At 39.8% G+C, this 21409-nt stretch overlaps 1 protein-coding gene across 1 annotated transcript; it reads left to right on the plus strand.

Moving 5' to 3' along the window:
• Positions 1-12333: 12333 nt before the first annotated feature.
• cxcl14 (chemokine (C-X-C motif) ligand 14) lies at positions 12334-19452 on the plus strand. Its single transcript, XM_086023236.1, has 4 exons — positions 12334-12562; positions 14548-14653; positions 18033-18146; positions 18967-19452. The coding sequence occupies exons 1-4, from the start codon at positions 12499-12501 to the stop codon at positions 18980-18982; spliced, it is 300 nt and encodes a 99-aa protein (XP_085879362.1). The 5' UTR covers positions 12334-12498; the 3' UTR covers positions 18983-19452.
• Positions 19453-21409: the final 1957 nt, after the last annotated feature.

The raw sequence follows: 21409 nt of genomic DNA on the forward strand, positions 1-21409 counted from the left end.
GGTCTGCTTATCTGATTCCGTCCCACTTGGTCAGCCTTCCAACACGACTGGTGGGGTTGCTGAGTTAATGACTTGATGGCGTGAGAGGTGAGACGACACACTTATCTGTGGCCTACGGTGACAATAAGAAGTCTCACGTGTCCGACTTTTGTGTATTTGTGTCACGCACGTGCCAAAAGGATGCTGGGGGACATTGTTTGCCTGCACAGCTCGTAGACCCATAGGACATACGGTTAATTAGCACCACAAGGTAATGATAAATAATAAATGAGTGCAGCTCCAGAAGCAAATGTTAACGATGCAGAGTTGGGTATGAGCTAAGATACAAACTGATAGACACTGCCAGCGAAGCATTCAAAATCAGAAACAATTCTCAGTAGGATGCTGTACGGTTGTACACCACAACAAACGACAAATATTGTAATAAATGTATTGTTTAGACCAGAGCTGGGCATTCCGCCTGTGACGGACTGGTCCCTCTATCCGCCTATGACGGACGCCCATTTTGTAGGCGATAAACGATAGATGGGAAACTTTAAAAAATAGTTGGACTAAGCATAGTTGCAATCCCAGTTTTTCTGCCTATGTAATCGTTTATCGTCTTTTTTTACAGTGAGGCTTCATTGTCCACGGCGAGTCTTTTGTTTCAAATATCGCCCAGCGGGTGGGGAAGTGTTGACGGGGGGGAGGGTCGTTGTGGCTGGTGGAAGTTTGTTGAAGGCCGTAGTCGGAAACGCTAACGGAAGCCCGTTTAAATTGATAGTCGGACTGGCCTATAGGCGATTACTATTTGGTTGGACAAAATGGCAGATAGACGGATGGTGGAAGGGTACGCCGGCTGTAGGCGGATTTTTAGTAAATTCCCAGTTCTGGTTTAAACCATAACATCAATGTAAGACCACAACACTGACATTGTTACATGAAAACCTACATTTAACATTAAAAAAATAATGTAACAGGCAATGTAGCATGCAAAGATCAATGTAACACACTAAGACATGTATAATGTTGGCGTCGGGCCAAAACCTCATAAGTCACATTTTGGTGAATTTCATGTGTCATGTGTCATCTTTCCGCTTATCGTATACAGGGTCGCGGGGAGGTGCGCAGGGCACACACAGACACCGTCACTGAGCGGGAATCGATCCCACGCTGCCCGCACACAACTCAGGCGTGTGTACTGGTGAATTTCATATTTTTTCAAAAATGTATACTATTGATCAGTCATGACACATGGCTGACCAATCTAAAGTGTTGAAAATGGCCTGCTCTCTTTCACGATATGATGCTAATGGTTGAACAAACTTTTTCAAGCATTTTTGGGTTCTCCCAAAAAAGTAAATGAAATTGTAAATCTTTTCTATGATAATACTTGCCAGCGGTTGTCACAAAGGGCGCCTTTCAAGACTATTGACGAGGAGCAACAGTGCTATGTGAATATTTCCAAATATATGGAGCGAAGTAAATGCTGTCTCTAGGGCATGAATAATAATTACATGAAATTGCATTTCATGTGCCCCCTCTGCCGACAGGTCTGGGTGCAGCATGGCAACACTGACACTGTGAGATCAAAAACATTCAATGAACTGACGACATCAATGTAATTGACACTGCATCATCACAACATCCCTGGAGCAAGCCATTTGCTGGACCTACCCAATCTACAGTGAATTTGTAAACTCTGTTTGGACAAATACAATATCTTTTTAAAGTCTGTTTTTTGTCTTCAACTTGAGATTGTGCATGTGTATTTAATGACTTCATAATGAGCGAACAACGTCACTATTAATGTCATGTAAAGCCTGTTTGTTCCCTTCCAAGATCATAGTGTTTCCGTTTCCCAGATTGTCGCTATCTCTTTACTTGTGTGAATAATGCAGGCATCTGGTCACGTTTCCACATTATCCTCCTTCAGGGTGAGTCACGTGACCTACATCACGTTCTAAAGCTTTATATGTGTGTATGGATAGCTTATGGAGTCCATCCAACCCATAAATGTGTTTTCTCTAATCCTCTCAATGTGCATTCAAGATTATCTGCAACATGACAAGATTATGTTGAATGAGATTCACGGGGTTGCTATGGATATTTTTTGTGTTTTATGGGGAGTCAATCCAAACTGATTTTCTTGATGTTGTGAGCTGAGGTTTTTTTTTGCCTTACACAAAAACACATTTCATCTTTCAACACCCCGTCTTCACTTTTTGTACATCTGCGTGACTTTGAGCAAGTGGGTGCATGTCAGGACAGCTCATGTTTTGTTTGAGGCCTTTTTTCTCCTTTTTTTTTTTGTCAATGTGCAAAGAGGAAACGAATCGTTCACATCCCTCCTGCATCTGTTCACCGACACCCTCCGTCTGTCTTGGCAAAGGAAGCGAGAAAAAAATAGTGATTCCACATTCTAAGCATGTGCAGACTGGTGATTTGTTAACTAATAAGAAGATTGCAGCTTCAGCATTGCAACACATACTGTATGAGGATGAAAATCAGCACAAAAGATTTTTTATGTCTTGGATGCGCATCCCCTTTGCGGCAGTAATGAACATGCCAGAGTCAGTGGGGGTGCTAGTGAGAGTTTAGTCGGAATCGCCGACGGAAGCCCATTTAAAATTAGAGGCGGACCCGCCTATAGAAAGGTACAATTTTTTTTCCCCGGGAAAAAAAGGCGAATGATGGACAACGGAAGGGTACCCTCGCTGGTGACGATGACGAATGACGGACACTCAATTTGAAGTAAAATGCCGAGCTCTGGTAGCATCACAACTTCAGTAGAACTGCATTGTTAAGACAAATACTTCAATGGAACTGACACTGTCGCAATCAATGTGGCTGATGTCACATCAAAAACAGGAATACGACTGGCGTTGACCTCACCTCAACAATGTACAGACAAAGTAGCTGCCATTATCACAACACAATATTCATTTTTGTAACATCAAAAACATGGATGTAACTGACATTGTGATACTGTAACGCCAACGTTGCACACACTGTAATCTCAAAACATTTTCCCACATGTATTAGGGAGATGTTCCAATGAAACCAACATTTGGTTGAACATTTTGGCCATAATTAAAAAAGTATTCCTGGCGCAAACGCAACAAGGTTCATCTCCAAAAGTACACCAATAGCTACAGTGAAGCGTATTGGTGGCCGCATCATGCTTTGGGGCTGCTTTTCTTTGGATGGAACTGGGCTTTTAAATAAGGTCCAAGGAATCATGAACTGTTCAAAATAGCAGTCAGTTATTACAAAACATTTAGGATTCTGCTGGAAATAAAAACAAAACAGCTGAACATCTGAAATTTAATGATGATTAATCTGAGGGACTTTAAATAGAGGCAGGTGTGTATTGACTCAGATTGAGCATGAGTTTGAATGCAATGGATTAATTATGAGCACTGCAATCAACTTCTAAAAGGGTGCGCACACTTGTGCAACCACATTATCTCAGATGTTTATTTTTGCTTACCATCTAGAATTTTTATTATTATTATTATTGTACTGGTTAAAAACTATAGTAATGGTTGGGACAGTTTGGATTTATCTTGGTCTGTTTTTTTTACATCACAAAAACCTGTCTTTTGAACAGGGGTGTGTAGACTTTATATACACTGTAAGAAACTGACTCTTGACACTTACATTGCAAAACCAAAGTAACTGACACGATAACATTAAAGCATCAATGTAACGGCGTCGTAAAAGCACCTGATGCAACCGACACTATGAACGCAGTATCAATATTTCTGACACTGTGAATTCAAAACATCAACATAACATCACGTCACTGACTTCACAACTGGGACCATCATGTCATCAATGGTACAAATGTGGTAAACAGATCGTATCAGGCTATAACCTTCTATGTCCAAATTTCAGCAATTTCATATATTTTCAAATCATTATTGGTCAGTCCCCATTTGGATCTGATCATTTCGACCAAATTTATGACCAAGTGTTGAAACTGGATTGGTCTCTTTGAAATATTAATGGTTCAACAAAGACGCCTTTTTTAAATTTGTTTTCCTGAAAAGTGATGGTTTTGGAGATGTGAGGTTTCTTCTGCTTTATGCCAGGAAAACTCAAAACAACAATCTGAATCGATTTAAAATGTAATATGTAATTTGCACTGTAACAGCTCACAGTCATCAGGTGAGTTCAGCTGCTTGTATGCGAGCGTGCCAATACAAAGTTGAGGACACTTTGTCATGCACGCACACAGCTTGTGTTCGTGCCTTTAGATGGAATCCACCTTACAATCGTGCATGTTTGTACTCTCGCAAACTCCTTCCCCTGTACCTTCCAAACATGTTAGCACATCTTTATGTGGTGTTTTATTTGCCATGTTTATCATCAGCTTTGAACAACTATACATTCAAGCGTTCTTTTCACTGCTTTCCTTTTCTCTTTCTTTGAGTTCCCAGGTGCGTGGTGGCTCTCAGGAATATGCACACAACTGTGACCGAACTATGAAGAAAATGAAATATGATCATTTTATGATGGTGACAGATCATTAAAATAAATACAATGAAGTTTTGAATTGTAATTAGTGTCCCGTAAATGTCGAAACAGTTATCAATGTTTGCGCTTACTGGCGCCTCATTAAAGAAAACCGCTTAGTGAGAAACAACACTTTAAGTGGTAATTACACTGTTGCCTCTGGCTTTTACAACTGCTCACTTCCTCATGAATACTTTCCCATGCTCAGCTTTTTGCATACCTCTCTTTTCTTTGCCCACGGGCTGCAGATGCATGATAATTCCCATGAAACTTTGGCAAATAGGACCATTTGATTATGATGAAATAAATTATCTGGATATTCAAAAGAGTTGCGTGCTAATATAGATGGCGACGGGTGAAACAACACGAAACAAGGAAAAGCATTCCAGACACACCCGCAACAGGTGAAAATCCACAGTATAGAAAGATCAAATAGAGAGGCCCTACCTAGACACATTATTAAGCACATTTAAACGTAACAAACAACATACAATTCAAACACGTTGTGAATATATTCAAACACAAAAGTGTTTTGCTAGCCATTATATCCAATAGCCAGCAGCTATTCAATGTTATGTGTGGGAGTCTAAATTTGTAGGCAAGTTGGAACGTGCCTCTGTCGATTACTAACCAATGCTAACCCAGTAGAAAAGTCATAATTACAGTAAATATTTGCACGAGAAATCTTCTAGGTTAGGGACATGTGGTCAGGGGAGGCACGTGCAGGGTAAAAAAACAAAAACAAATAATTTAGTACATCACATACGTTTTCATTTTAGTTCTCTGGTCTGTGCTTCGTATTGATTTGATCTGCCTCACAGTTCAGAGGTTGTGGGTTCAAATACAGGCTCCAGCCTTCCTTGGCATGGCTCGGTGGGCGGCTGGACGTTTCCCAACACAGAGGTTGCGGGCTTGATCCCCAGCCTTTGGGACCATGTGCCCTTGAGCAAGATACTGAAACCCCAGTTGGTCTTGCTTATGTGCCGTCAGCAGGTAAATGCATACTCAGTGTGAAGCACTTTGAGTGCCTTAATTGTGGAGAAACTCTTTAAAAGTGAAAGAGCAAAGGACATTTACAATTTATGTGTTCTCTGTGTGCCTGCGTGGGTTGTCTCCAGGTACTCCTGTTTCCTCCTACATTGTGGAAACATGCATGGTAGGTTAATTGAAGACTCTAAATTCGGAACATTGAAATGCGGGAGTCTCCAACGGTCTCCAAAGTAACACCAGAAACAGTTGCTGGACTGTCAGAAAAAAAGGGTACTCTAGGAGTCCAATTTTTACCTCCACAACGATTTGTTATGTACCCCGTAAGGTTCACAATTGAATATAAGCACTGTTTTTGGGTTAGAAAAGGTACATAAATGGTCCCAACTGGCAAAGGAACCATGTCTGTACCTTTTTGTTTACATGTAAGGGTGCAAACAAACAAGTACTAGGCCTTTCGAAAGAGCCCATTGTCGTACAGAATGCAGTTTAAAGAATTAAACAGTAATAGTAATTTAGATGAGTGATGGGCATCTTAAAGCACTTGAAACAAACTGTCAAAGGATTTTGTTAAGAAAATCGCTTGTTTGTGTACTTTTCGGACACTCCTCAGTTGCCAGGCATGCAATGCTGAACTTTTCCTGTCATAAGGTCATTGATCATTGTCGTTCAAATGTATTTATGTTATCCGTAGCTCGTTGAATGTGTATTAACTGTCATGTTAAATTTAAGTTGCACATTGTTAACATTAAACCGTGACTGTGACTTGTGTGCGAAACAGTAAAATCCCTGTTCCGGTAAGTCCAGCCATTTCCTCCATGTTGAAGTAGTCTCCTTCAACTGGAATGGCTCTATCTAAGGCAGGGGTCACCAAGTCCGGTCCTCAAGGGCACCTATCTTGCATGTTTTCCATCTCACCCTGCTGCGACACACCTGTTTCAAATGATCTGTATCGTTATCAGGCTTATGAAAAACTTGCTGATGAGCTGATCATTTCAATCAGGTGTGTTGCAGAGATGGAAAACATGCAGGATGGGTGCCCTTGAGGACCGGCCTTGGTGACCCCTGATCCAAGGAATCGCCAAAGTGGTGCCTGTAGGCACCAGGTAGCCCCAAAGGACCACATGAGTGGCCCACGGGCCTGTTCTAAAGCTAGCTCACCAGTGAGGAACATTATGAATTTGTCAGATTGATATAGAAGTAATCATTTGAAAATGTGAACACTGGCAGAGACTTAGAAAATTAAAGTGTTGCCTATTGGTATTTGTCTGTTTCCTTGTGTGAAACAATGAACATGATCAGCGTCTTCTCAAAAAATGGGAATCAATAATTGTTAATAATAACAGATGATCATAACTTTATTAAAGGTAATTTGAGGAAAATTGTTTTTTCAGAAGTTTGTATCAAAGTGCTATCCCTTCGCATTAACCATTACACAAAAGTAGCTCTCAGTTTGAAAAACGTGGGTGACCCCTGCTTTATATATTCCCTATCGGAAACTAGTCGCCTAGATTACTTACTTTCTGAGGCTGTACTGTATAGCAGAGATGGGAACTGGCAACTTGGACTCGGAGAGTCGCGAGAGACTTAAATCGCTGTTTTTTTAGACTTGTAACTCGACTTAGACTCATCCACTGAAGACTCACACCAACACTTATCCAATTGTTGGATAAGGCGGGGGCGAGGTAACTTGGTGTGCCAGAATGCCCAGACAGGCGCAACATGGTCCCAAACATGGTAGACAAGACTTGTGCTGGTACGAAAAGGAAATTTTTACACCAAGTGCACCGGCGCCATTCTATCAAAATACGTATCCAATCCCCTAACCGTGTTTTATTGGGTTTTTTTTCGTGCTGCTCTCTTCTATCATTACTTTTAAAGGCCTGGATACACCAATCCGACATTGGAGGAAGGAAGGGTTGGGGTGGCGTTTCAGCATGTTGAATCGGCGTCGTGAGTCGTGACATTTGGTCACTCTGATTGGCTGTTAGCGAACAAATCAGTGCTCGGAGCACCAACGGGAAGTGACATATGTAGATAAGCAGTGAGCTCACCTTTGCTGCCTTAATCTTCTAACAAGTACAAGAGCGAGGGTTGATAATGTAGGTATTTCACAATACTGTGTCAAGAACGTGAGTGTTTACTTCGCGTGCTAGTTCATCGTGAGCGAAGAATATAGCTTAATGCATTGTTTACTTTTTTATAACCCGCGCCCGGCCAAGAGCTTTCCGGTTGGCTTTTTCTAACCATTTTCATTTTTTCAAACCATGACTACTGCCGCCGATGATATGGAAGCGTATTATATCTCACATATGCGCAGAAGATACTTTAATGGCCAGCGTCACTGTCTGTCGTTGCGGTGTATTTTTCCAGCGTGACGTGCCGACAGCCGGCCCGACGCCCCAGAGGGTAAGCTTCGGTCACAGTTGGCCAACGTCGGATTGGTCCATCTAGGCCTTAAGACGTGTGATTTTCTTAATTACCGCCCCCTCAATTCATACCATATTATGTGGTTCATTCTACATTCACAAGTCGAAAGACAACCCGTGAGCATTGTAGCTGGTAATTCCTTGTTGAACCTTTATGGGAGTGCTTTTTAGTCCTTGTTTCTATCTCCTATCACATTGCCACCACAAAAAAAAAAAAAATTCAAACTGAACAGTTCGGAATGTGGAACGCGCGCTACTCGAGGTTTGGCTCTAGAGTGAACCAGTAGAAGTCTGCAGTCAGAGTGCAGCTTCACCACACTGGGACCAGTGGTGTAAACAAGCAGTCCAAAAAGCTTATGTAAGCGCACAGAGACGTGGCTGGGATGCCTCAATCTCCGCGATCCGATTCGCAGGGGCTGCTAATTCTTTCTTCAAAGGAGCTTTTTGTGTGTGAAATTTCACTAGCGCTGCAGGCTCCCAAAAAGCTTTGATCAGATAATTACGGACTTTTAGTAACAAGCGTTTGCCTCAGCCACTTCAGTACGTTTTTTGACACACGAGATCACGAGATAAAGACATGTGTTATCATCACTTAGAGGATTTTCTCAGATTCTTAGTATATTTGGAAAGGCAAGGAACTTTTAAATGTCCTAGTGAAATGTCAACTTTTTTAAACACTTGCTGGGCACACCATTAGGTACAGCTTGAATATATTAACACTGTCATAGAGTTACAGTTTTAGTTTGCGTGTTTACTAGGGCCAGAGCAGACTGTAAAGTCATGATCTTACAGGCATTGTGAAAATAGGTAGTAGACCCTCAAAAATGTTATTGGTAGTTCCCCCTCTAATTTCAGCCCCCATTGCCAGATTTATTATAAGTGAAATTTGGTAGGGATATCTACCAGGTAGGGCGGCACGGTGGTTGACTGGTTAGCACGTCCGCCTCACAGTTCAGAGGTCGTGGGTTCGATCCCGGCTCCGGCCTCTCTGTGTGGAGTTTGCATGTTGCACTTTGAGTGCCTTAATTGTGGAGAAACTCTATAAAAGTGAAAGAGCAAAGGACATTTACAATTTATGTGTTCTCTGTGTGCCTGCGTGGGTTTTCTTCGGGTACTCCGGTTTCCTCCCACATTCCAAAAACATGCATGGTAGGTTGATTGGACCCTCTAAATTGCCCCTAGGTGTGATTGTGAGTGTAGATGTTCGTTTCTGTGTGCCGTGCGATTGGCTGGCATCCAATTCAGGGTGTCACCCACCTACTGCCCGATGACAGCTGGGATAGGCTCCAGCACGCCCCCCGCGACCCTTGTGAGGATAAGCGGTATCGGTAATGGATGGATGGATATCTACCATGAGTAGAGTCATGCAGAAAATCTAAAAAAAATAAGACCGAAAGTCTGCCATTTTAGTCTACCAGTTTGGTTTAAGGAGACCATTTTTGGCTCATATTGGCCCTTTCCTTTAGAACACAGGTGTCAAACTACGTCCTCGTGGGCGCTATCCTGCATGTGTTTGATCTTTCCCTCCTCCAACACACCTGACTCAAATGATGAGGATCGTTATTAGGATCCTGCAATTCTTGCTGATGAGCTGCTCATTTGAAGTAGGTGTGTTGGAAGAGGGAAACTTCTAAAACATGCAGGATAGCGGCCCTCAAGGGCCAGAGTTTGACACCTGTGCTTTAGAGCAGTGTTTTTCAAACTTTTTGGAGTCAAGGCACATTTATTTCATTGAAAAAATCCTGCAGCACACAACCTTCTGAAATTGTAGGGGGAAAAAAGCTTATTAACTATCTAAGTTTTATTATTGTTTATATAAGCATTTTTTAACATTGAAGAATGACATTATATTATAACGTCTTGAGTATGAATGAAATAAACACACAAAAAAAGTATTTTATAATGTTTCATGTTGATACTTACCCAGTGTGAGTCATTAGTCTGTTTGGATAAACATGCGTCATTAATTCGCTTGTCTCTAAACAAAGACAATATTAGCTACCTGCTGCTGCTGTTACCTGCTGGTATGGAAGAGTACTACAATCTAGTAACTACATGATTACGCTGCCAGGCGCTAGACAGGCACACAAATTAGATAATTTCCCACGGCATACCTGACAATATCTGGCACACTGGTGTGCCGCGGCACAGAGTTTGAAAACTCTGCTTTAGAGGAAGGCCCTTTTCTGCTCTAAGTGCACAAAATAAAGTCCATAAAAGTGTGCGTGGATGAGTTTGGTGTGGAAGAACGAGCCTGTCTGACACCTTTAGGATAAACGTTTGTTCTCAATGGAATACTGACAAGTTTTTGATTTTCTTCTTAAAAAGGATGCCGATAGACCCTCCCTCTGCTGCAGTGTCCTCGAGGTCACACGATCACATGGCAGCTGGCATCTCACACACACACACACGGGTTTCCATGGGAGAGTGTGTACATACTCGAAGGTAATGTGATGGTGAATGCGCAGGTGGACACTTCATGGCCACTGGCTTGAGTGATCACATGTTGTGTCAAAGCACACACGCACACGCCTACCCACACGCCTGACGAAGGAGGCCAATGAAGGCTGTGGTCCAAGGGACCGAGGTGGGAGGGGTCATACCTTCTTCTCAGGGCTAGCTCTTGCAGGTCAGTTATGCTCTTGTTACAATGGCTGCACTTGTTAATATGGACCCTTTCATTATGGCTACACAATCTCATATAATAATGGATACTATTACACAATTTTGGTAAAGCTAATGGCTCAGATGAAGTCACTATTACTAGTGTAGCCACTCAGTGTATAGATATAAAAAAACTCACATATTTTTATGAATACCTGGTGAAAATGTATAGATTAGGGCTCCTGAGCACAACCACCCCTGAGAAATCACTCAGTAGTGGCCCCTGGGAAGTCGGAAAAAATTCAGCCCCTGACACAAGTTTCACCGATCAACACTAAATTGGGTGCAGATGTCATAATGATGATCAAAATAGGACCTCAAGGCTCAAAATAACCACTTTCTTGCCGCAGTTTGTGAGGGGCAAATTAGCATTTTTATCACACATTGAACTGCAAAATTGAGAATTAACAGCAGAGCCAGTCCCAAAAACCACTGGCCTGGACACACACGCGTTAAAGCGAAACATGTGTCTTTGTTTTTGTTCTTTTTTTAATTTAGCTTTGCATAATGGTGAGCTGTCTTTTTAATCATTGTTTTTTTTATTTGTTTCTGTGTCCCTCCATCTGAATATGGCTTTAGGTGAAACTGGTCCGTTGCGCAAAAAAGGTTGGGGAAAGCTGTTTTTGTGCTGAAACAATTATGTCATCGATTAATTGACTTGGATTCAACTTTCATCACATTATCCGTCCATCCATCCATTATCCAAACAGCTTATCCTCACAAGGCTCGCCGGTGTGCTGGAGCCTATCCCAGCTGTCATCGGGCAGTAGGTGGGGGACACCCCGAATTGGTTGCCAGCCAATCGCAGGGTACACCGAGACAAAAACACTCACAATCACACCTAGGGGCAATTTTAGAATGATCAATTAATCTACCATGCATGTTTTTGGAATGTGGGAGGAAACCGGAGTAGCCAGTTAAAAAACACGCAGGCACGGGGAGAACATGCAAACTCCACACAGGTAGGCCAGAGCCGGGATCGAACCCACGACCTCTGAACCGTGAGGCGGACGTGCTAACCAGTCGAACACCGTGCCGCCCTCATCGCATTATAGTTGACTACAAAAAAAATCGCATTTACTATTAATTTAAAAAAAATATTCACTTACAGTATGTAACTAAATAAGTGATACATCATGACAGTGATGACAAAAGTGTCGATACATCTCTTTTAAATCCCGAATGCCACTGAGCAGTGCAGGTTCACGAGTGTGTACTCATGTAGGGAATTGTTGTTTTTATGTGAAGGTTCATTTTAGGTCACAAACGCTCGCAAAGGCTTTTGCCAACATTTTTAACAGTCGCAAACAGTTTTTCTTGTAGCAATGAAAGTTTGAATATGTTCAAAATGTCCCTTTTTCTTTATTTTGGATCAATTGTTCACTATCTGCCAAACTGCTACTTGTTATGAAGTATTGTGTTCAGTGCCATCATACAGCGCTCGTATCACAAATTTCTTTCAAAGCAGTACATTTGAAAAGTCGGTTCACTCGTATCTCAAGGCACTATTGTAGTTGTAATGTGTTTTATTAACAACTGATTCATAATCTGTACCTGCATCTTTAGCTATTAAATCGATTGTGTACCAAATGAAGTATTACATGAGTGTTTCTTTGTCACATCCACACACACACGTTTCATGTTTTCTCATGAAACGGGCTCAGTGTCCTCCTCGTCTCTCCTGCGTGGTGATTGGCCGTCTGGTGGTGCATATTAATGAGCAGAAGGGGGTAGCGAGGGGCTTTTAAAAGCAGCAGCCAAGCAGGCGGTAGGGTGAGAGCGTGTTTGTGTGGACCTCCTTCATCACAGACCTTAAACACAATCCACGCCGCCAGTGGAATTTCAACTGACACTCCCCCCCCCTCCTTTTCTTTTGCTTGCAGTGCTCGGATTCTGGATTTTTAAGAGAGTTGAAGACATGCTGCGGTGCACCGTAGTGCTACTTTTGCTGGTGGTGGCCTTGTATGTCCTGAGTGCAGAAGGTACACTTATGAATATGTTAAATTCTTGCTTTCTAAAGGAATATTGCTGTTTTGATATTTGAGTTTTAAGTGTTAATTATCCATCTACAAACGTGGAAAATGCTTATTACTCAACTTCTTGTGTGTACAAGCCATTTAAACACACAATTGAACTGAATTAATTAAAGATATGGCACAGGGCTGCATAGAGAGGGGGACTCAGAGGGCAGTAACTTAATTTAAATATGTTTAATAGATATGAGAGAGGGTAAAGCTCAGAACGCAGAACACATGTTACTCACACCTTTCCAGGGAGAAAATGCTTTGAATGACCAGATTATACGTGGGAAAAGTTGTTAAATCAGTAGTTCAGTGGTGAGGCACTAGCCCACCAGACCCAATTTAACTTTAATACAGATCAGTGATTCATTTGGGAAAAGAAAATCCTGCTTGTGCATATCGTTTTCATTGTGCTTTGATTCGAGGCTTATCTTTTAATCATAACATGTATAAATAAGTCTTAAACATTGTAGTTATCCCCTAGTTTGTCAATATAAGCAGCCTAGGGGAAGTTTAAAAGATGTCATTTTCCACAGAACAGTTGGATTTTAATCATTAGTTCAGTGTTCAGCCAGTAGTCCACTAGGTGGTGCAATTTTTAAAATAAATTGCACTGTATTTAATACAGAACATTTGAATCCCTAACCAATGAAAATCCTCTAGCTCATGGAAAAGTTGCATGGATTAGTTGTTGTCTTAATTAATTCAGTGGCAAGGCAGTAGCCCACCACAATTTTTTGTGACGAAGTATTTTTTGTCACTGTCCAATAACGTTTTAATTATCAGTTATGTGGTGATGCAGTAGCACACCCGATAGCGCCATTTTATATCAGTTTTATTAAATTATTAATTATATATATATATATATATATATATATATATATATATATACATCTTTTTTTGGGAGTGATTTTTGGGGGAATTTTTAAAAAATATATAATTCTTTAATATAATTCTGTATTTAAATTATATAAATAATAAATATAAATTATATTTAGCCCCTAAACATTTGCAGTTAACCATGTGTTTGTTGTTTTTAAACAGGCTTGTGTTAGTGGTCATTTAGCTCTCTTCGATTTCACGGTGGAATAATATTTGTTGTTTGTGTGATTTCTAACCTTGAAAATTGTAAATGAAAAAAAAGACAAATTTAAGAGTAACATTTGTTTGGGCAATATCTACTGTACCCATTTAATGAAAACATAAAAACTAACGTTTTGATTGTCCTTTGCTGTCATGCGGTATTTGTGTTGTGTCTGTGAGGAATGTGACAGCTTTATTTGTGTGCCAGCTAACTGATGTTACCAACCTTGGCACTCACCCCATGCCCCACTATCGCAAACCAAAATAATTTCATTTTATTAGGCGCTCACATAGTCACGCATTAAACAGGGCATGACGTCCCCTTGAAGTGAATGGATGTTGAAGATTGATTATTTGTGTATGTGTGACCAATAAATTTGTAGATTTTTTTTAACCCTTGTATGGTATTCGTATTTTTGTTACTCAGCCAGTGTCAATGGACCTGGTGAACCCGCGATAGTTTGAGGTTTTCAAAACAACACAATCAAATAATTCTCTGTTAAAATACTCAACAGATTTTTACTACATCCCAATTGCAAGTCATATGAACAGCAAACATTGTTGATATTTTATTACCTTTGTTAGATCACATTTATGAATAAATGTGCTAAGTGACAGCCCATTTACCATTACTCCTTTTTTACAAACAAAATGTAATTTAAAAAAAAGAAAATCTCAGAACTGTGGTATCACCATGAGGAGAGGGTTAAATTCTGGAGTATTTCTGTTGCTGACAAATTTCTGTTCCTCAGTTTTCTCATGTATTAGTAATATAGTGAAAATGAGTGGAATGTGAATATTTACTTTGCAAGTCAATTTGGGATTCATGAGTGCCCCTTTTGTTGTTGTTTTGGTTTCTGTAGCCTACAAGTGCCGGTGCACCAGGAAAGGACCCAAGATCCGCTACAAGGATGTGCAGAAGCTGGAGCTGAAACCCAAACACCCTTACTGTCAGGAAAAGATGATATTGTGAGATTTTTTTTCTCATTCATTTCTGTTGTACTCTGCTGGGGATGTGCAGTGAAAGGGAATCACAACCGGGGGATGTTATGTCAGCTTCACAGAGGCCAGTTACGTAAAACGCGCTCTTGACTTCCATCTGCAGGCAAATTGTGGTAACACACTCAAGAAAGACTCAAAAGAGCCAAATATGTTTTGGTTAACATCTTCCCATTTTATGACAATTTACTTGATAAAAATACTTGTTTCATTACAAAGTAAGTAACATTAACCTTAACAAGGTGCTATTGTAGTTATGGAGTAGTCAATTTGCTTCAATCATAGTGACCCAGATGTAATTTAGATGTTTTTTGGTAATCCCATTACAAGTAAACTGCCGAAAATGTACACTCATATTTACTTTTTAGCGGTGTTTTTAACCTGTAATGCATCCTATCCACCATTTCATGGCAATCTACAAAATGATATGGCTATTTCATTGCTGAAGTAGCTAAAGAAATACATGTGTTACAAAAGAACAACGAAGTGCTTTGCTTACAAATTCCCAAATTTTAAATAGTGTATTTTTCATTTATGTTTTTAACATCTACATGAAGAAAAGAAGACAAACAATTTGCATTAACTTGACTATGTGAATTTAAAAAGAAAAATCCACTTCAAGCTAATGAATGTGTGTTTTGTGAAGAAAGAATCCACAAAGATATCAAATGTAAACAACATGCATACATTCGCTGTGTGTGTTTCTGTGGTAGCATGTCACCATGTCCCTGCGGGTTGCTCGATTAGCATGTGACGGGGTGGGGGGCACCACCTTACTGGTGCCCAGTGAAAAATGAGCCTCTCTGTGGGTTTTATGTAAAAGCGCTAAAAGAGAGAAAGAGAAAGAGAAGGGGAGAGGGAGAGAGAGGAATAAGCGTCTTTTTGTTGATTTTGCAGTAGTTTGGCTCACGTGGCTTGTTTGGGCATTCTGGTTGACCCACTGCACAACGGCAGCCAGAAGGGACTGAATAATTTCTCTCTAGTCTTTTTTACCGCTGTTTTTTTTTAACTTTAAATGAGATATATTATGCAGTTTTGCCTATTTACAATCTTCCAAAAAATAGGCCAAGTGCTTTCTTCAAATTGATTTTGTCACTTCCAGTTGAAGTTTATCATCAAACTAAACACAAAAAGAAAGATAATTTCATGTTGTGGATTTTTTTAACTAAACAAATAACTTTGCATGACAAATCTCTGCTAGATTAATCCGAATACATAAGGCGCAGACACCTCATAAAGGCACATGCATGTATCGAGCACACAGACACAGTATTTCCTTTTAAGTTTATGCTTGCATTTTTGTGTGTTCATAATACATTTACAATATGTTCATAAGGTGTGTTTTAATAAACGTGTTTAAAGTGTTAATAGTGACAGATAAATCCCTTTAAAATGTTTTTTTATATGGTTTCTCTGTATAGTGGACTTTCACCTATTGTGTGGGTCTGGAACATAAACAGGCGGAAGTAAACAGTGGGGAACAAAAGCACTTTTACACACGCACAAGCACACACCCACACCCACACACACACACGTTGCATATCATGCTGAGATAACTCACTAAAGGACCTAAAGGGTTCAGAACATAGACGCAAAAAGCATTTAATCTAATCCTGTGATCAATGACTTTCTTTTTTGAGTTTCTTTTTTTTATTATTCAAAAAGCCTATTTGTCTCCAAGTCAACTCATTTAACATTCATGGCGGTTGGATGGAGAGGCCCAGGGCATGCTGGGTGTTTTTCCCACATTTCTCTCTCCCTTTGGCCTGAATGTGCCTCATGCCAGGCAGGAGGTACCCACAAGCCTGACTCGTTCGTGGAGTTCACATGTGAAATTGTTTAACGTATTGTTTTATAATGCAATAAGCTAGTTCAATGTCGGTCAACGATCAAGATTTCCCACCTTGCATACAAAAGAAAGAATGTTCTCAAGCTTCTGTGTGTGTATGTGTTATGTGCAACTGAATGAAACCCAAAAGCACTTTAGCAGTCAATCATCAGCATTTTGTTTTGTTTGTCTCCTATATGTGTTTAACAATTTAAAATTCTTTTTGGGGGGTTCACTTCATAACACTAGTGCACACTCAAAGATAGGAAATGACAGGTATGATTTAATCAGATACACCACAATATGATAAGATACAATACAGTACGACATACTGATTAAAATATCATTTAAATCAAATGCTATTTTGTATACGGGCGGCACGGTGGTCGACTGGTTAGCACGTCCGCCTCACAGTTCAGAGGTCATGGGTTCGATCCCAGCTCCGGCCTCCCTGTGTGGAGTTTGCATGTTCTCCCAGTGCCTGCGTGGGTTTTCTCCGGGTACTCCGGTTTCCTCCCACATTCCAAAAACATGCATGGTAAGTTGATTGGACACTCTAAATTGCCCCTACGTGTGATTGTGAGTGCGGATGTTTGTCTCTGTGTGCCCTGCGATTGGCTGGCGACCAATTCAGGGTGTCCCCCGCCTACTGCCCGAAGACAGCTGGGATGGGCTCCGGCATGCCCGCGACACTTGTGAGGATAAGCGGTATCGATAATGGATGGATGGATGGTATTTTATATACAGTTTTGTGAATGGTCAACAGTATTTACCACTTGCTTCCACATTTCTCAACCAATTCAAATTTTCTCGCTCAGGACAAAAAGGAACTATTCATCCCTTTCCCATGGTTCCCACATTTTCACAATAAACTAAGACATATTTTAATGAATTGAGACATATTTTACATTTTCACGTCCTCCTTCCACATTTCTCAGCCTATTCAAACCATTTAAACTTTATAATTATACACTTCATTAAGGAGAACTTGCGTAATTTTTCAGCATGGTTATAAAATTCCACATCTTAATGAAACAAAAAAGTACAATATTTCCTCCTTCAACATTTCCCTACCAATTCAAACCATTCGAACTTGAAAAGGTTCACGACATGCTGGGTACTTTTTTTTAACATACCCCAAATTCCCAAATGTCTTATTATTTTTCCATGAGTACATTAGCAGCATTTTACTTATTTATTCCTTCCACAAATGTAAACCGATTCAAACCATTGCACCATCAAAATATTCCACGCACACAAACTAATTCCCCAAAGTCCAATATTGTTTTTAGCATTCCACATTTTCCGTTACAACATCAACCCATAAAAACAGATATTTTACATATTTACATTATCCTTCCACAGTTCTCACAATTCAAACCATTCCAACTTCAGATGTCACATTCTACATTTGAACAACTACGTTCATTCCACGGAATTTCAGTTCAGCATCACCATTCATTGGATAGAAATTGCATTTTCTAGTTATTTAATCATGGGTTTTTTTTGTTCCACCTTCAGTGTGACAATGGAGAATGTGGCTCGCTTCAAGGGCCAGGAGTACTGTCTGCACCCTAAACTGCAGAGCACCAAGAACCTGGTCAAGTGGTTCCACATCTGGAAGGACAAGCACAGGTGAAGACTCTTTATGTTAAAATCTGAATATATTACCATCTATTTGTTGGTAATTACAAGTAGTACGTATGGGCATGTTTAAATAAGCCCCCTATCCAATCATGTTCTGAGCACTGTTTACAATTTAATAAAGTTTGTGCATTCCGAATGGGACGGAATCAAGATGTTAAAAAAATCTATTCACTGTTTATTTATTTCAATAATTATGAACCATGGCAAGTATAAAAAAGTATTTTGAAAAAAAAGTCACATTAAAAATATGACCAAAATGCACATTTAATTTAATTAATTACACTTTTTGCATTCTCAATGGGACAATTGAAGATGACGTTTCTCAAATACTTTTTCTGCTCAGTAAACAGAACCTAGATGTTTGAAAAAAAAAAAAAAAACTAAATGTAAAATTTTGTTTTAATTTTAGTAATCCAAAATACAGTACAACCTTTCTATCAAAACTTTATTAAAAAACAGAATTTTACAATGTAAACATTGTATTATGATTCATATTTAATTGAACTGAATACAGTTTGTGCATTCTCAATGGGACAATGGAGGTGGCTAAAGGTGGTAACATTTTCCGTAATAAAAGTAGCCTACCTTTTTTGACCAATAAAAACACAGTTGTGTCAAAACTTTAACAACGAATAAATAAATTTGAAAAGGACAATACAATTTTACAAACCAGTATCCACAACAAGAAGCAAAGAAGATACCGAAGCGCTGTGAAGAGACCAAAAACCTTGGGTTTTTTTCCCAATACAACTCATGCAACTTTTAAAAAATCGTATTTTAATCGAATGTCTTTCCTTTTTCCCCTAAGGGTGTATGAAGCCTAAAACCTTGCCATCTTCTCATCACAAGAAGAAGAATTTAAAAAAGACAAAAGAAAAGAAAACAACCACCAGGACTGTTTATGATGTCACAAAAATCTGCAATACATCATACACCTCTCCTGTGGAAGCCATCAAGAGATAAACTCAAGAATTACATTACTTTTTAATCTTTTATTTTTGTTTGTTTGCTTTTGTCACACAAATATACCTGCAAATACTCTATGTACAACATACATTACTCCTGTTTTGTCAGCAATGTAAAGTGCATTTTGTAAAGATTGTTGTCTATTAGCACCTTTATAGTGTTATGTGTAAAATGTCAGCATCATAGTTGTTTTGATATTTAAATTGAATGCCTTTGGGGCTGTGGGTGGGTGGCTTGATCAACACACCGTTCAACATTCCATTGCGTATACAAAAATCTACACAGCAATAAAAGGTCCATATAGAGAAAATTGTCTGATTTATTTCATCCATTGAAATGTACCTTCTATGTGTTCACAATGGAACAATAAAAAAGATAGCAGGTAAATAGATAATATAAAAAAGCATATATTTTTCTTTTTACAGCACCAATGGCCTAAAAATAAAAACAAAAACAAAAAAACACAATTATTAATGATAATATGTATTAATAAGCCCTCCCTGAGCAATCACCATATTGTGGTAGAGGGGTTTACATGCAGCCAATAAACCATTCAAAACCCGAATATTGGCAGTATTCAGGTTTTTAAAAGCCATGTAAATGGCTGCAACGTTCCCTTATTCGGGTTTTTAAAATTCTGAATATCATGCCTGGGTTACTCTCTCTCCAACCCGAATATGCATGTATGTCAACTGCGATCGGAATATCCCGAATGCACGGGACACTCTTCGCATGCACAACCTCAAGGAATCTTGCTCTTTGTAGGTGAAGGGCTCGTATTGAATCTTCGTCTTTGTATTACAGGAAGTGCTTGTAAATGCGGCCTAATTTGAATACAGTGATTCCTTTGCGGTGTTTTCACAGTATTTTCTGTCCCTACATCAAAATTTACACAGTGTGGATATAGACACATACTGTATATATGCGGTATAAATCCGTATGCCTGGCGCGCAATTCGCCGGAAATACACAAGCAGAGAGGTAAACAATCATGACGAAACTCTTTTGGAAAGCGCAGGAAATTGTCTGCTTTATTCCTGTGGTGAGAGACATGAATGTAATATGTTTTATTGACGGTAGCAAGTAACAAGCGGAATTTGCATCGATTTGTGTCACGACCTCCGTGCGTCGCCGTTTCAATCGGTTTAGTCAAATGTGCGCGTATTTCTGTCCGCTCAAGCCATGTAAACACGTTTTTCCGAATGACTCAGAAATCTGAATTATGACCTTAACCTGAATATTGACTGTATGTAAGTGGATTGGCAGATAGGATGTTGTGGTGTGTTCTCTCCCTGGTAAACTCTATTCAGGGATGCTAGAAAGGAGGGTCCATCGGGAAGTTGAATCTCAGATTCAGGAGGAGCAGTGTGTGTGTGTGTGTGTGGATACCTGTGGGTTCATTGTTGTTTGCTCAACCAGTCTACATGCACACAAGCATATTTCAAGGGGCATGGGGGCAGTGCTCCTGCAATGTGGTGCCAGTGACAATAAAGTGACAATAACTCTGATTGGCTGTCAGCCAGGAAATGCAAATCAGTCCATGAGATAGATGAATTTGTAAAATGGTATACAATTTATTTCAGTTCTTTAAACCAAGCATTGCTTCCTTGCGGTCATCACCAGACAACTGCCTCACACTTTCACATGGGCTGTGATGAGTTGTGGGTCTATCTTGAATAGTGTGTTGAGATATATTGACCTCTTGAGGAGAGTTGCGTTCAACAGTTTTCAATCTCCAAGCAAGGTAACCAGAACCACTCTGGTAATCATAGAAATGTTCCTGTGGATTACAATAAACACATAAAGTTAATATGGAACATTATTTGGAGAACGCACAGTTCGTGTGAAGAGTCACATCCATCAATGGAGGCAGACCAATGCCTTTTTTTCTTTTATCGATTCCAGCACTCATCCTGTCCAACACACACGCTCAGTCACAAGCAACTTGTTTTCAAAACATGACAATGTGTGAAGTACTTACCAAAACAGTGTGATAAACGACGAAATCCAAATGTCAAAAGTGTCGTTGACTTGACCACGATGCTGCATGTGTAGACATATGAACGGTATGTCGGTGGCTGTCATGGCCAATTAAGTCATACTTAATTAAAGTGTACATCTGGCACCTTTGTATTGGCCTCTAAGGTTTTTTTTTGACCCAACATAAAACATTACTGGCATATAACCCAATATATGGTTAATTTGAACCAACAATTGGGTTAATCTATAAGAAATAACCCAGAATTTTGACCCAACACAAACAATCCAAAAATTGGGTTAATGAAA

Source organism: Filicampus tigris, chromosome 2, assembly GCF_054856515.1.
Source record: "Filicampus tigris isolate MCC_2025a chromosome 2, RoL_Ftig_1.0, whole genome shotgun sequence".
NCBI lineage: Eukaryota > Metazoa > Chordata > Actinopteri > Syngnathiformes > Syngnathidae > Filicampus > Filicampus tigris.

What these genes read in the sequence shown, in the direction of transcription:
- cxcl14 (XM_086023236.1), top strand. Translation starts at nt 12,499, where the DNA reads ATGCTGCGGTGCACCGTAGTGCTACTTTTGCTGGTGGTGGCCTTGTAT. An exon ending in GTATGTCCTGAGTGCAGAAG is followed by an intron (nt 12,563 to 14,547) that starts GTACACTTATGA and finishes TGGTTTCTGTAG; the next exon opens with CCTACAAGTGCCGGTGCACC. An exon ending in TGTCAGGAAAAGATGATATT is followed by an intron (nt 14,654 to 18,032) that starts GTGAGATTTTTT and finishes TTCCACCTTCAG; the next exon opens with TGTGACAATGGAGAATGTGG.